Source organism: Panthera leo, chromosome D3, assembly GCF_018350215.1.
Source record: "Panthera leo isolate Ple1 chromosome D3, P.leo_Ple1_pat1.1, whole genome shotgun sequence".
Classification (NCBI taxonomy): Eukaryota; Metazoa; Chordata; class Mammalia; order Carnivora; family Felidae; genus Panthera; species Panthera leo.
The window spans coordinates 67,839,621-67,856,836 of NC_056690.1; the positions used below are offsets into that span (position 1 = coordinate 67,839,621).

At 39.5% G+C, this 17,216-nt stretch overlaps 1 protein-coding gene across 6 annotated transcripts in view; it reads right to left on the minus strand.

The window, feature by feature from the left end:
* Window positions 1-229: 229 nt before the first annotated feature.
* SMAD2 (SMAD family member 2) overlaps window positions 230-17,216 on the minus strand; it is an 83,235-nt gene continuing 66,248 nt past the window's right edge. For all 6 annotated transcript variants that reach the window (XM_042910940.1, XM_042910936.1, XM_042910938.1 and 3 more), the window contains 4 exons: window positions 16,513-16,725; window positions 13,443-13,580; window positions 13,103-13,247; window positions 230-8,469 (listed from right to left, as the gene is read on the minus strand). In XM_042910940.1, coding sequence (XP_042766874.1) covers window positions 8,346-8,469; window positions 13,103-13,247; window positions 13,443-13,580; window positions 16,513-16,725 — 620 coding nt within the window. In that variant the 3' untranslated portion in view covers window positions 230-8,345. The remainder of the gene's footprint in view (window positions 8,470-13,102; window positions 13,248-13,442; window positions 13,581-16,512; window positions 16,726-17,216) is intronic.

The following is a 17,216-nucleotide window of genomic DNA, read 5'->3' on the forward strand; positions in this document are numbered from 1 at the left end:
TCTGTCTGCCAGGGGAGTAGAATAAACTTTTTATACAAAACTTAAAGAAAAAGATGAACTCTTCGTATCATACTGCCATTATGTGAAACACACACAATTTTTTTTTGTTTCCATATAATTTAGGGCATGGACAGCAAAATATAATCCCCTCTAAGAAAGATCAGTTTAAGTTAAAATCAATTAAAACAATTAAGAATCAGTCCCATAATAACATGGTAAACAACTCAAATGGCTTTTTTTCTTTAATGCTAGGAAAAATGTTCACCTTTCAATGGTGAAAGTACTGTTAACACAGGTAGAGAGCAAACAAGGTAAAAAGTGAGAGCACATACAGACACACACAAATATATATAAAAATTGACCAGAAATCACAGGACATTTAAGCAATGTTTTCTTAAGTAGAACTATTTTTTTTTTGTACTTTAAATAGACTAAAATATTTGGTGTGGGCGAGGGGAAGGAAATCAGTATTTCACAATTTTAACTTGAAAACCAGCTGCAATAAAGCCTCAGCTCATCGTTTAAAAAAGAAAAAAATGGAACCACATCATACTTTTGACAACCATAGGATTAAAGCTTACAAAGAACACACCTACCATCTACATCACAGTGCACAGAGGACGCAGGCTCCGAGGACTACCACAGGGAAACGACGACAGACTGCATCCCTCATATGTTGCATTACAAAATTAATGCTGTATTAGAAAAATCTCACCTCCCGTGCTTGGCGCTCTAGCTGGTAAACACCTGAGGGGTAGGGGGCTACCAAAACTGAGGGCACCGCTCAGTCTGGATCCGGACACCCACTTTCTTCCCCTGCCATTGGCCGATGCATTTAGTAATCTCAATACAACAGTCACTGAGAATCAACACTACATTCTGGCCTCTTGAGCAGGACAGTCTGCAGAATGTAGCAGAGGCTAGAGCATCCAAGGCCGTATTTTCTCTCAAGCGAGGAGAAATCCACAATACCACTCAGTTTTCTCTTACTGTGAAACATGTAAATCTCAGATTAGCTTTAACCCCATAAAGACATGATTTGTACTTCCATATACACACAGGTTCTGAAGAACTTAGCTATCTAGTTGCCTCTTCTGTTTCATTAGCCCCCTGGTTACCTTCCCTGGATTACTAAGTGTGAAGTCTCACCACCTCGTTGGTGCCATTTGCTGTTATTTGTCATGAATCTCACGTTCCGTCCACAGTAGTAAGTGACTGGAGGACACACATCCAAGTCTCAGCAATGTTGACAAGCCCTAAGGCAGCTGAACTTAACTGTAACCATCACAATGTTTTAGGGAGTGAGGGTTAGTCGTAAGAACACCTAGGGTGACAGTTCTTCCCGGCGCACCCATGACTTTCCCAGGTTTGGAACTGAAAGTCCTGTATGCAGGGAACACCTCAGTCCCAAGTGTCCCAGGGCCGTCGGTCACACTGAGAACACCGCTCACTCTTCCCCTCGTATCCCTAGGTAGAAGGTAAGAATTTTCAAGATTGTAAAGCTACCTATGAGGACATCAGCTCAAAAAACACTTTTAGGGCATTGCTTATGGCAAGCTCCTAGAAGTCCATGGATTCTTTATTTAATGGTGTCCATTATAAGAACAGTTGGTGGTACCTAAGCAAATTAGTGGTCAGTGTATAAAAGTTCATTCTTGAAACCTGTTTTCAGACAAATCCTCTAAAGCTTCTTCTCGTTTGGTCCAGTTATATAGTATTTCACTGAATCTTTCTGAGATTTTCAGAGCTAAATGAATAATTCAGTTTTATATGTCTTTTCATTTTCTTTTTTTAGGTGAAAACACTCTTTGCCAACTATTTCCCACATTCTTGCTTCATATATTGGAAAGACTGCCAACTGGAGATACTCCCCTCAGATTACAAAGGCCCGGAATTGTTACTTTTTACAGCGTTCTGCCAGAAGGTCTGGCCTTGGGAAGTGATGGCAAAGAGTATTCTCAGATATGAACATTTTTATTTTGCCTACAACGCTGTGATCTAGTTCAACAACTGCACATCTGCTTTCGGCGTAATCTCTAGTTTTTCTTGTTTTGCCCTCTTGTGTAAAAATGGTTCGTGTCACAGCTTCACTATCGCTAATAAAAAGATATAAATATTTATGCCTTAAATGTCAGGGTCAGAAAAGCGACAATGAAGCCTGAGGTAAAGTTGGTCTAAAAAGTGACCAATTTGGGTTCTGCGTCTTGCCAAGAAACAGGATTTTTAAAATTAAATCTATGCAGATTACCTACTTGCTACATGTGATGATTTCCCCCAATTTAAATTAATCTGTGTGTATGGTAGTTACACAAACCAACAAATGAATACATTCTTAAAGCAGGTACATACATTCACCAGAAAAGCACCCTATTCTCACCAATGTACTCTTTTGTTTGAACAATCCAAGAACATGAATAACGAGACCGACATATTTCTTAAGGGACTTACTGAAAAAAGGAAAATGAAAATCTCTTTGGAAGAGACTTTTAGTAAGACTTCTATCCCTACAGACAGATGCTGAGAATCAACTTTCTGCTACGGCATTGTAAAGGGTAGAACTTAATATAGAACCAGAAATATGGCAAGTTATCTAGTGACTAACAGTGTAAAATAGCCAAAAGCTTTAAAGCCACAGAGAGAAAGAAGAAAAGTGGAGTGTGAAACGCAAAATACATAATGAAGTATTTTTCGAGGTCTAAGACTTCACTTTTGTTCTTATATCAGTATATTATGGATTTCATGGTTCAATAAATGATCATCTTTAATTAGAAATAGGAAGTAAATCCTTAACTTCTCACTGAACATTCTGGAGAAACAAAGAGCTTTCTTTCTTTCTTTCTTTTTTTTTTTTTTTTTTTGGAAGGGTAGGAGAAGATGATTTTGCAGGATTTTTTTTGGAGAAAAATCTATACGTCCTTTGTGTGGTGCTAACGAATCCTTCTCACTCCCATCAACAGCAGCATTATTCTTCCAAGGGCCCTTCTGTCTCCACCAGTGCTTGAAATGTGTGGTCTATTACAGATCTCATGGCAGCAAACCAATGGACACTGAAGTTAACTTAGGCTAACACACTCTGGTCAGGAGTCTGTGAATCAGAGATGACCCAAAGAACTTCGGAAAATCCATTTCTGTTGAGCACAGCTAAGAAAGTCAGGTCTGAACCACCTTCAGGCTGCCCTTAACTACAGGAGAACTTAACTTGGTAGTGCTACCTCCCAGGTATCTTAAGCAGCTCAGCAATCTTAAGCTAAGACGAAAACAGAGGATGGCAATCTGACACTTAAAAAAAAAAAGTTAACCCTACTCTAGTACCTTCCAGAGACCACTTGACGTATAATAATTTAATCAATGGGTGTCTATCGTAGTTTTACTTGATGTTAAAGAATTCCAGTTATGATTCTTCATTATCAAGCTGCCTAAAAATGGCATACTAACCAAACCGCCAATCAGGACTCTGGCAGAATAAATAAATTACTCCGAAGGTCTGAAAAGAAAATGTCTGCAAGCAAATTAAGGAACTCTCAGTGAGATCTGAGATTTAAACAACAGAATTACTCCGTGATGCTAAAATGTAAGCAGATATATGACCCCTACTGTTAAGGTTTTCCTAGGAGTGTGTATGTATCTATAAATCCATACACACACACGATAGAATTTATTTCCTACTAAAAAGATTTAAGGCAGTTATGCTATATATAAAGTTAGCTATAATATCCAAGATAAAACCGTTCCTATTCAAAAAATTACAAGAAATTATTCAAGAAATTAGACAAGTTCTTACCATAAAGGCTATCATGAGGCTGTCTATATCTAGTATAGCTGACGTTTCCTGGTTGAGGCTCCAAACACAGGAATTCCACTCCAAGAGATGATTTGTCCCTCAATCCCCACACATAAAAGGTAGTCTGAACACATAAAATATTCATGAAAGCTTGAAAAGACATAAAAGGAACTCAACAGTAGGATTCTGACCACCTCTAGAGACCACTCACTATCGTCATTACTCTTGATCGTACTAACAACAACCCAATACGCTCCAAGGTGGAAATGGGCTGGTGTTAGAGGAAAATCATTGGCTGCAACTGCTGGAAAAGCTCCTAATCCTAAACATAATTTAAAATAGAATCTGTAATTCATGCTATTTACTAGTCACAAAGACATTTAACTGGAGAGAATTTCTCAGCCATCTGTTAAGATTTAAGTGATTGACCAACTGGAACAACATCAACCTTCATGGTGAATTAGGACCCTGGGTATGAAAAGCACCATCGTTTTTGGTCTTTAGTAAAGGTCAATGGAGAGAAACATTCTGATGTCTGCAGATAAAACATGGTTGGCAAGAGGGCAGCCAGCAAGACCACTAGGGATACGTTCTGTCATGAGAAAGGGAGGAAGGATACAATTCAGTTGATGAATTATCAAGAATTTAGCATAGTAAAGCTCATGAAGGAAAGAAACTGGGCAAAAATTTGTCACGTCTAAACACTGGTGAGTTGGATCAGAGTAAGAGAAAAGATCACATGTTGCTTACGTCCACAGACTACCTAGTTATCTACAGAGACAGAGGAGATGGTGTGGAAGGGGGCAGTCTGTGAAATTATCATGTATAGCCATGAAAGCAAGTGGACATAAAGGCAAATTTTAAGCAAAGTGAACATTCTCTTGCGTTACTTTATAACTCACCATCAACCAGACTGGGGAGGGTGCTGATTACTGAATAAATGCTCAAAAGCATTTTTGCGGGGGTGGGGGGGGGGTGGGGAGACAGATCTTAAAGGTATATTTGGACATCTTTTGGAAGAGGTAGAGAAACCAACTGGGTATATATAATCCTTTCCTTGATTTCAATTAGCAAGAGACCAGACTGATTGTTCTTCACCTTCAGTGTCTTAGTCTTCATTAAAACTGACCTAAAAGGCACAAATAAACTGAAATTAAAGTAATTTTAACAAAGGAGAAAATCGGACACATTTAAAGGCAGAAGAATCAAGCAAAGTTGGATATGGTTTAAAGTTAAACAAACTAGGTATTAAACAATTTGCAATTATATACTTGGGATACAGAATTAAGAGTACAGAATACGAATATTTAGCTTTTGAGAAAAATTAGGCAGTTTTCCTTCTGGCAAAGTGGCAGGTCCTGAGAGAAGGAGTAATAACTCCACAGCTTGAGGGCCAGGACTAAATCCCAGTCATCTTTTCACTACTGAGCACCTTCCACCGTGGCTGGATAAAGAGCAGACATCAGTAAATGTATACGGAATTAATGGATAGCATACTGTATAATTAGTATAACTGGCGTAGCTCAAACCAAATCAGGAAGGTTCCCTGAAGTAGGAGAAAAGAACACAGGTAGGGTTGTTCCAAAAAAGTGGGCCGAAGTCCAGTCATGTGTTCTAATCCTAAACAGTGCTTACACAGACTTTTCAACTTTTTTTTTAAAGCAGTAAAACTCTTTTTTAAAAAGAAATCTATAATAGAACTCCATTATAGGATAAAAACGAAGCTGCCACTGGTTAAACCAAAGTCAGTGGGAACGTCACCAGCCTCTGATTCCCTACAACGTCTCTCTATGGACTCTGCTGTGCAAACCACCATCCATCTTAGAAATGTGACAGAAAATATGTTCACTCAGTTCTCATGTGAAACAGAGAAAATTACCGGCGCTGTGGAGGGGGAATTCTAAATAATGTTGCTAACTTAAATAAAGACAAAATTCAACAGACAGGAGAACTTATCACTCAGAAGAATGAAAACAACCCCAATGAGGGGAGGGGGGGCAGGGAACCAACAAAAATTAGGCCGCAGCAGACAAAACAGAATGTAAACACAGCATCTCCTTAAAAAGCACGTAAAGTCATCGAACGCCAACAGAGTCAACTGCCCGACAGGTGCAAGGTCCCAGTACTACAGGTATTTCCAAAGGGCTGAGTCTCAGTTTAATGTTGCAGAGAAGAATCCCAACACGGTTGCAGAGATGTCATCACTCCTGAGACGCTAGAGCTGGCACGAGCAGCTGATTACCAGGACCTTCTACCACTTTCAAGGTTGTTCTCTGTCCCTGGAACTGCTCTCCAACATCACCCCAAGTTCTCAAGTAAGCCCAACTCTTCCAAAGGGGCAGAGGTTGGTCTGGGTTATCTCCAGCCGGCCTGACAGTGGTCATACCTGAACACACGAAGCCATCTATCACAAAGTAAGGCCACCCTCAACTCTTACAAATTATAGAACCCTTCTGATCCTCGAGTTTGGATCTGTGCAGAGACTTCTACATAAGCATTAATACTTAATAGTGAGTTTCCTTCAAAATGAGCCTTTGCATTTGACGTCGTTCTCTTGGCCAGGAAGGCCGATCTCCCTGGCTCCCCACCATGGCTTACTCCCTTCTCACATCAAATGTCAGCTCGAGCATCACTTCCTTAGAGAAGCCTTCCCTGCCATGCTCTACCACAGTACCCTGTTTATCTCCTTCATAGACAAATAAGCTCATTAAGGGTCACAGTAACTGATGTCTCAGCCAAGGCAGGGACCAGATTTGTCTTGTTCACCTTTACCCAAGGCAAAGAGAGTTCCTGGCACACGTAACAGGTGAACAGTAAGTATTCGTTGAAAGAATAAAAAATTACCATACCAGGTTTACATGAACACATACGTGTACACACAAATACAGGAAAATGGGGGAATATCTAATAGAAAACAATCAAATACTGAGAGTCCTGAAAAGGATACCTACAGAGACAGCTAAATATGGTTTCAAAGAACAAGTACCAAAGGTGTCTATCTTCAAAAATATGAAAATTTACTACAAGGGGGTCAGGAGTGGCTGTTTCCCACTTCTAAAGAGACGCAAACAAGAACTGTTTAAACTGCAGACTTAACATTATACGTAAGGATTATCTGCTGCTGCATGGACTACAAACAGAGCGTCTGGAACCTCCTCTCATGGCAGAGCATAAAACGTCAGCGGGTATAATAGTCAACCACATTTTCAGGATTAGTTAAGAACACCTCCGACTGTAGGTAATTATAAGCTAAAAAAGCTTGCTAAACTGCTTCTCCCCCAATTTTTAAAATTCTCAATTCACAATTAGGTAAAATAACACTTTATAAATTTAATACAACATACTTTAAAAACAAATGGCCCTTATCTGCTGATCATACCTCAGCATCACTTTTGTGGGTATTGTGCAGAAGCAATTACATTTACAAAAAGGTCCATTTCATAATACAACCTGGTAACTAAATCACACGAAACTCAAAGAGCCCTAGGTCTGCTATTGAAGTATTTTAAAATAGCTTTTAAAAAAGAGTGTTTGTATCTAGAGACTGGCTTTAAAAAAAAAAAAAAAAAAAAAAAAGGATAAATATAGTGAAATAACTGTAGCATATCCCTGAAAACAATTATACTGCCATTTGCGTTTTTATGAGGTGCAAGGATAAATCACCAGACTGCTTGGTTACGCAAGTCAATTACTATCCGTTGAAATTCGCTGCGAGACGGAGGGGTTTATTCCATACGAATTCGCACTGTGCCCCAGAATTAACTGGTGCTGGCAGTATCAGTGCCACCATTTCAGTGATGGATGTCATGCTACACAGTTTTGGTATCAGGGCAAAAGCGGGGATGGAGAAGAGGTCTGGGAAGATTTTCTGCAAAGTTTCGTTACAGTGAGATTTAGCAGTAAGTAACACAAAAAGAATGACTGTTTAAGACCCACTGAACACATTAAGGTCAAGGATTTCAAAAGTTAATCCACTTTTCTTCCCCCAAGAGTTTATTTTTGGTAAAAGGCAGAAAAATTAGTTTTTCTACAAGGGAAATCTGCTTCTAAATGATAATTTGAAAATCTTGATATATATTATATATTAAAAAAGACACACAAAAATAACGGAGAAGTGGGAATAACAGATTAGGTACTGTAACTTTATAAAGGCTTGCCTAAATCAAGAAGCAGCACACACACCTAATTTCTGCAAACTAAAAATGTATATAAACAGCACAATACTGTGATACTGGATCATGATACATTACCTGTACACATAACTACTACTGTTATTAATAAACCTTTGGGACACTCAGTTTTAGGCCCAACAAGACATCAGTCAAGTCTTTAAAATCTTCTCTTTCTCCTTTATGGGAGGGTATTTCTAGACACTAATTTTCCCATCTAATATTCGAATATAGGAAACCGATTCCACAAGGTGCTTTAATTGACGAGGCCTCAAGTGCTGTTTTCTCTCTGGAATTTTTGGACAGTAAACAGTCCGTGGGGACCACACACAAATACTATGACAGAAGAGTTGTTACGTTAAGTCTTTTGATGGCGCTTGACTGGTGCCGAGGCTTTAGGACATGCTTGAACAACGCACTGAAGGGGATCCCATCTGAGTTAACACTTTGTCCAACCACTGCAGAGGCCCATTCAGATGAAGTTCGATCCAGCAAGGAGTGCTTGTTACCGTCTGCCTTCTATTTAAGAGAATACAAGAAAATAGTTATGAAATGAAAAGAACATGGCTATGTTTAGTTAGCTACATGCATTAAGAATTCCGATAAATTAAAAGGCTGTATATACTAAAACCTACATCCTTTTGAACAAGCATTCAGCCTGGATAGCGATTACTTTGAAAACGATTTAATCCTCAAAGTCTAACAAAATACTTCTAATGACTTTTTATTTTATTTATTTTTGCTTTTATTTTTTTTTTCAACGTTTTTTTATTTATTTTTGGGACAGAGAGAGACATAGCATGAACGGGGGAGGGGCAGAGAGAGGGAGACACAGAATCGGAAACAGGCTCCAGGCTCCGAGCCGTCCATCAGCCCAGAGCCTGACGCGGGGCTCGAACTCACGGACCGCGAGATCGTGACCTGGCTGAAGTCGGACGCTTAACCGACTGCGCCACCCAGGCGCCCCATTATTTTTGCTTTTAAAGAGATGAACAAAAACATCTTTTTCTCTTCAGATTAAAATTAGGAGGGTGACCTGACTATTTACCATCCAAAATGAGACACCTTTAAGAGGAAATCAGGGGTGCTTGGGTGGCTCAGTTGGTCAAGCATCCAACTTCCGCTCAGGTCATGATCTCACAGTGGGTTCGAGCCCCGCGTCGGGCTCTGCGCTGACAGCTCAGAGCCTGGAGCCTGCTTCAGATTCTGTTTCCCTCTCTCTCTCTCTCTCTGCCCCTCCCCCGCTTGTGCGCATGCGCTCTCACTCTCTCTCTCTCTCTCTCTCTAACTCTACAAAATAAATAAATATTAAAAAAAAAAAGAGTGAATGTAGTCACTATTAATAATCATGCTAGGACAAGAGACTCCAACCAGACTGCCCCCAAGCAAACCAGAATATACCTTACTTACTATTCAACCATAGAACAGAGGATATTCAAATACCAAAGAAAGTCTAAATGGAACAGGGCTCAAATTTCAAGTATACCAGAACAAAACAGAATTCTGACCTAAGCTTATCATAGAATGTTAAGAGTTGGAGTTCAGCTTTTCCCTGACAAAGCCAAAGAAAAACATCCCTGTTAGAAACATCATGTAGGCTTTTAATAAGAAACACCTCTAGTACCTCGACATAATGGGAGACTCTGGGAATAACAAATTGTTCAATGACACTCTGTCACTTGCACATACTGATTTTAGTTCTTATTTATTATATACAGTAAGTTGGTGAGTCTGCTTGCTTCTTAGCATGACAGCCCTTCAAACATGGGAAAAGGCCATTATCAACTCTTCATCTCCAAGCGACACATGCTCAATGAATTTAAAACTGTATTTCAAAGGATGTGGTTTTCTGTAGCAGATGGTGTCAGTGCCCCACTAGCACCTTGGGATTTTTCAGTGTTCTCTAGCCAACTTCCAATTGCATGTATCTGAATTTCGGTGCCTGAGAACTTCTCTGCTCTGGCCACACATGTATCAGACCGCAAGTGCTAGGAAACTAACCTCCCTGGAGCAGCCCTCAACCAATGACAGGGGGGTTGGCATTTAAATGTCCAGTTTCCTTTCCTTCTGGGTCAGATAATTCTGTACGTTCGTTACTATTTCCCAAGTTTCCCTGGCGGAAAAAGCTCTAATGACCCACCCAATATAGTAGATGGCTTAATAATGGTATTGGCCACCTTCCCTCCCCTACCTCACTTCCCTACTTCCTCCTTCCTTACCAGTGTTTCCTCCATTTCCTGAATAAACTCCTTGCATTTGAATCCTTGTCTCAGGGTCTGAGACGTACACTAAGACATGCTGATATGTGATCATTCCTAAAACATGACACACGGAACACAATACAACAGTCTCAAATCTGATCTGCACAGACTCAGTGTCTTATTTTGACTTAGATACTACATTTTGGTCGATGCAGCCTAAAACTGCACTGGCACATTTCACAAGTTCACTCACGTTATCCATGAGGCAGAGGCAAGACTGACCCTTCTTCATTTTCCCCTCTGTTCTCTGTTGTTCTTCACATAAAGTTTCCCCTGCCTTCTATCTCTCCCTCAGATCAGGCATTCTGCAGGATTTTGCCAGGATCCCTTTTAATTTTGATCCCGTCATTTGTGGACTTCTAGGTATTTCTCAGTTTGTTTTGAATCAGATCATTCATTACTAGATTAGTTTAACCTTAGGGAATAATTCTTAATCCGGGTCACTGAATGGGAAGTAAGTAGGTTTAAGAAGGTTGTCACTATACGTATGTGGGCACAGAAATGCACCCGAGAACTTCTTTATCCCCCTATTTACTCACTTCAGTATCAATCCACTGAACTCAGGTATATTTCTCAATTAAGTATCAATTCTTTGCACATCTGTATTTCCTGTTCACGATAATTCCTGATTTTTTTTTTTTTTTTAATGTTGGCAAACATGCTGGCATTTTAAGAAACTGAAAGGTAGTTTTAGAAATGTAACCATTAGCTCTACCTCCTCAGCTCCACTGTCAATAAGGATAAAAGGTTCCTGGTAACTGCCAATAGTTCACAGATAGGAGTATTTGACATTATTGTTAAAGGAAATGTTAAAGGAAACTACTTTATTACCCAAGGTAGATCTATCGGACTTTACGCAAATAAAAACATACTGTGTGTTACTGCTTCTCATAATTACAGATTTTAAATTCTCTCTGAGTTAATGAACGGCAGAGTCCGCCATGCATGAAGGGCAGTACCTCTCTCCACCAATTAAAGCTGTGGTTAGCAGGAGACCTACGGACATATGTGGAATTCTCCCTGAGCTCTACAGTTCACATTGAATTCCGCTAAATTTCTGCTCCCATGTTCTGTAATATTCTAATCTTTTGAAGAAAAAAATGTGTGACCTAAAAGCCTGGTATCAGATAGTAACCATTTAAATTTAAATTTTAATATCAACTCAGGTCAATTTAAGTCCAAGGCAAAAAGGAACTCGGCATTCTTTAAAGGCATCATATGTCAAAAGGGAAATGATTAAAACAAGAGAAAAGTCACAAAATTAGTTATTCTACCAATAGAACTTGGACAAAATAATGACAAGTCTTCATTCTAGGATATAAACATATAACACACTATATATTTCTTATAAAAGCATTTGACCAGCCGACCTCAAGTCTCATGATCCCAAGAGGCACACACCTCCCAAAATTTGTTCAAGACACAGAATCAGGTCCAAATGAAATGAAATACATTCTGAAGGGCCCAAACTACTGGACGAAACAGGAATACTATTACTACACTATATGAGTATTTTCATACGCAGGCATTCAGAGAGTGAGGAGTATGAGCGGCAGAAAGGCTAAGTATTTTACTTAAAATTCTAGCCTTAACTATGCTGAGGAAGTCTTTGCTTTCTCTGATGTGGAATTCAATCCACTGTTTAATTTGGTAATAACTTAATCTATCTTATCCCCTGCTGACACATTAGCCTTTGTAAAACTCAATTACGTGACTGTTACTACTACCCTCGGAGAGGGGGCTAAAAGTCAAGGAGAGCTTTCGTCAGGTCCCCCGTCTCCGCCACTTACAGTGCATCCCTGGGCAAATCATCAAATCTTTTCTAAGCCTGTTTCCAAATAAGCATTCGTTTGAACCACTTTTTGCAACCTTATTAAAAAAAAAAAAAAAAAAAAAAAAAAGGGAACAGAAACAGTTAATTCTCAGCCATGCTGAAATGAGTGAGATATTGCATTATTTAAAACAGAGGACAAGACCATGGGGAAGGGGAAAAATATTTATATAAATATAAATATAAATATAAATATATAGTTCCAAACAGGGAGGGAGCCAAACCATAAGAGACATTTAAATACAGAGAACAAACTGAGGATCAAGGGAGTGGCGGGGGTCGGGGAACGGGTGTGTGTGGAGATGGGCATCGAGGAGGGCATTTGTTGGGATGAGCACTGGGTGTTTTATAAAGTAAGTGATGAATCACGGGAATCTACTCCTGAAGCTAAGAGCACACCGTATACACTAGGTGTTAGCTAACCTGACAATAAATCATATAATAAATAAATAAATAAAATTAAAAAAACAAAAACAAAAACAAAAAACACAGCACAGTGCCTGGCACCTAACAAGTACCCCCTTCTATTACTGAATAAAGTTCTACCTCTTAACCTTATATTCAACTGGTCAACTTGTCTGTCCAGCCGCCTTCTCCTTTACCTTCCATACTCCAGTTGACACGGAACTGGATTCTGTTGCCAGGATCACTGTGGCCCAACCCTTCAACCCCTAACTGAAATCCTACGCATCTTTCCGAATCCAGACCATGTGGCATCTCTATCAGAAGAAGCCTTCCCAGAGCCTCAGTGAAAGCGCCTCTCCTTCCATGTACTGACATAGCCTTCAAATATACCCCTTTTATGGTATTTAACACCCTGCATTACGTTACAGCGCATGTCTGCACAGGTTCTAATTCTGTCTTCTACACTGCCAGCATAGGAACTGGCAGTAGTTTTGAACGTAGAGACCTCCAACTCCCTTTTGTGATTTTGCATATGCTCTGCTGACTCCATAACCTTAAGGAAAATAGATCCGTGTGAACTCCAGAAGACACAAAGAATGGGGGAGAAAAGAATCAAACATTGTGGAAACTGAAGAACTGAATATGTATTTCATACCGGTATTCTGCTCCCCACCCTTTCACAAAACTCATTCTTATGGTGCACATTCTAGTTAGTTGATACACGGCTTCAAAACCCTGATTGACAGACTGAGCCAGAAGAGCAGCAAATTCCTGGTTGTTGAAGATCTTCAGATTACAGCCTACGATTGAAAAAAGTAAAAAAAAAAAAAAAATACTGTGTGAAAAGAATATCATGATCAAGAAAATAATTTTAAAGGGGCTACAGATCTTAAAATGCAAGGACGCCAATCATCTCCTGATTCCTAAAATTACTAGCAACTAGAGAAGCTCAGCGAGCTGACACAACAGGTCTGCTGACACAGATGCATCCATACCTGGTGGGATTTTACACACTGTTGCCGGGTGCCAGCCGTATCTCTGATTACAGTTGGGGCTCTGCACAAAGATTGCACTATCGCTTAGGCACTCTGCAAAAACTTCTCCACCTATGTAATATAAGCGTACTCCTCTTCCTAAAACAAAATACATATGGGATTAGTTTCATAACATCTCCTGTTTCAGTATGACTTTGGGAGAGTCTTCTTGGAGGAGGATTAAAATGATAGAAGGTATTTTGATAACCTTTTCCATAGCAATGCTTTTCTGAGGTCTAACATTGAAACATACCACTCTGTATTTTTCCAAGTATTTTTTAACAATGATTTTATTGATTTGAAAAAATACACGCTTGTCAAAAGTACGTCAACGATGTAAAAAAGTACATGTAAAGAATTCCATACAAATTATATATTATTTTAAAACACGTAAAATAAATGGAGTTAAGTCTAAAGGAATTAACTGTTTGGATAAATACGCCTTCGTCATAATAGACGGTATTTCCTTAAGGATGCCACTAAGGTTAAGAAAAAAGTGAATAAAATCATCAAGAAGTTAGTGTCATTTGCCATTTTTACAATTATATTAAGGTGACCACCAAATCCCTAGGTAGATAAGCAGAACTAGGGGAGAAAAAATTATGCTGGAAGATTTTAATATACTTTTTTCAGAATCGGACAAATACACACAAAATATTAGAGACAGAAGGATTTAAAAAACCAACTGTGAAAGGTAGAGATCTCAGACAGCACCTAAGATTCTCACTCCTGGTGTGCAGACATCTTTTCTATTATTCAGTCAAACACGAATCTAGGTGCTGCCGTTAAGGAATTTCTTGGATGTAATTAAGGTCTCAAATCTGCTGACCTCAAGAAAGGGAGGTCCTCTTTTGGCAGGCCTGACTTAATCAGGTGCCAGCCCTTAAAAAGGACGGGGCTGCCCCTGGTGAAAGTGATTCAAAGTGTGAGCGAGAGGGTTCAACACCAGAGATTCTCGGCTGCTGACCGTGAAGACAGAGGGCCCGCGAGGCAAGGAATGGAGGGGACTCCCACTTGCTGAGAACAGCTTCTAGCTGTCAGTCTGCAGGAAATGAAGACCTCGCTGCTGTAACTTGAAGGAAGTGAACCCTGTGACAATCATGTGAGCTTGGAAGAGGCCCTCCAAGCTCCAGAGGAGGACACGACAAAGTCAATGCCATGATTTCCCCTCGTAAGATCCTGAGGAGACTCCTAACCCATGCCTGGACTCCTGACCTGCAGACACTGTGAGATCATAAATCCGTATTGTTTCAGGCTGGCAAGCGTGTGGTAACATGTTACACAGCAAATGAAAACTAAGAAAACATTTAATACATAAACACAGAACCTGATGCCCTGCTCTTGTGACCACAGAATATTTGTAAAACAACCAGACGTACACTTGACCATCAGGAAAAGATTAAATCCAAAAAGCAGAGATTTTCCAAGCTATAGCCTCTCATCAAAACCACCCAATAAGTTAGAAATTGAAAGTAAAAAGATCCAATAATTGCGGCAACCTAAAATTATGTAGAGAAGGAAATACAGTAGAGGAAACCTGTTGAATTTTTATGCAGAACCCCAACTAAAACACAGGCAAAACCAGAATTATTTTAGTTAACGTAGGGTGGGTAGTCAGAAGCCTTCCTTACCCACAAGACACCTAAGATTACACAAAATTTATACATCAAGCAAGATTTGAGAAATTCCACACAAAGCAACATTAACAGACCTCTTTAAGTTACAGCACGTTTGCAGAATGATACTCGCTCTTTAGTGACCAGCATTATTTCTCACAAGAGGTCAGAGTTAATTCATTAGAAACTGAAGCAAACTATTGTTAAAAGAGGTTACTTTAAGGAAATGAGAACTATGTTCAGTTATATTAGTCAAACTTTTTCTACCTCATTGCCAAAAAAAATACTGGAGACTCAAAGAGTTGCTGTTTATGTGGATTGCATCTATGGAAACTTAGCACATTAGATATTAAAACTGAGATTCAAAAAAATTTATAATTCATTTAAAGTTCTAAATAATACATCTATTAAATACTAATATAAATAACATGTTTATGAAAAATAACTATTTCCTCTCCCCGCCCCCCCCCCCCCCAATTAGTGAGAACAGCAATGTTTTACATTTTTGCAAATCTCTCTAATGTCTGGCTTAAGAGAAGAAAGTTGGATTCTTATCAGATTCTACATGTAATCTCTTGCAAAATCACATGCCTTGTAGCTTCTGGAATATTTCACTGTACATTCATGAGTGAATGAGAGTGAAAAAAAGGCAAATAGCATCTTAGTACCATTATGAAAGAAGTTTTGACCTCACGAAGTTGCTGAAAGGGTGTCTGGGACTACCACATTTTGAGAGCCTCTGAACTATTTTTTGACCTATGTACTAAACAGTAGTTCTTATTTATAATATCCTGCTTCGGAGGCACCTGGGTGGCTCAGTCGGTTGAGTGTCCAACTTCAGCTCAGGTCATGATTTCAAGGTTCATGGGTTCGAGCCCCGCATCGGGCTCTGTGCTGACAGCTCAGAGCCTGGAACCTGCTTTGGTTTCTGTGTCTCCCTCTCTCTCTTCCCTCCCCCACCCCCACTCGCACTCTGTCTCTCTTTCAAAAATAAACACTAAAAAAATTTTTTAATAATAAAATAAAGTATCTTGTTTTAGATTAAGGGTGAGCAGATTTAATTATTTAGTATATTAATTCCCTGAAGGGGGAAACACTAGGGGACTGGAAAAAAGTCATGGTTTGTTAAAATTGTAATTCGAAAATCTGAACAGGACACCTTTATGGCTGGTGGAGGTGCAGCAAAGTAATTTTAACATGCATTTATTGAAGGACTTCCCGGAACCAAGGGTGCCAAATAAAGAGAAGCCGAAGGTCAGAGTCTGCGGATCTATTAAAGCAGCGAAGCTGTGCACTCACACTGACAAGAGACAAGGCAGGCGTTTCTGCACACAATCTTCTGCTGTGGCAAACTGCACGATGCTCACATTATGAGTATACGGCACTGGTTCTTGACAGAAGGTAAAAACACATACCTATATGTCTTCTTGTCATTTCTACGGTGGCATTTCGGTTGACGTTGGAGAGCAACCCTAGGCAGAACCTCTCTGAATTGGATGGATCTGTGAAACCGTCTACAGTGAGTGAGGGCTGTGATGCGTGGAAGGTCTCTCCAACCCTCTGGTTTAATTCATAATATGCTATTGAACACCAAAATGCAGGTTCTGAGTAAGTAACTGGCTGCAAATCTGGGGAAAAAAACCAAACCCATAAAAGCAAGAAATGTTGTGTGAACAGTTCAAGCCAAGAAAAGATTGAATATCATCAGATATCTGTACGTGCTCTATGCCAGCCTAAACTGGCTGCAGCTCAGGAAGCAGACTTAACATCTACACCACAGACTCCAGTCTCCATTAGATCATACCAGATTTTCAATGTTTCAAATTTCCCCCATCTCATTCGGTCATCTAATCTTCAAACATCTTTTTTAGACTTTCTGGGGGGTCATGTTCTACTAGTAGTTTTACCCTAGTTCCTGTTCAAATATAAAACCATCGCGGGTAAAGTAAATCAACTTACATAATAAAACTAATTTTTCGTAGGATAAAGTGGAATAAAGCTGGAGCAAGGACTGAGTCAAACGCCACAAGAAGAAAAATTCTATCATAATCATGGAACACAAAATACGACGTATTTTTGACATTGTCTATTTTAACATGAGATTCTCGGTGAGTTACCC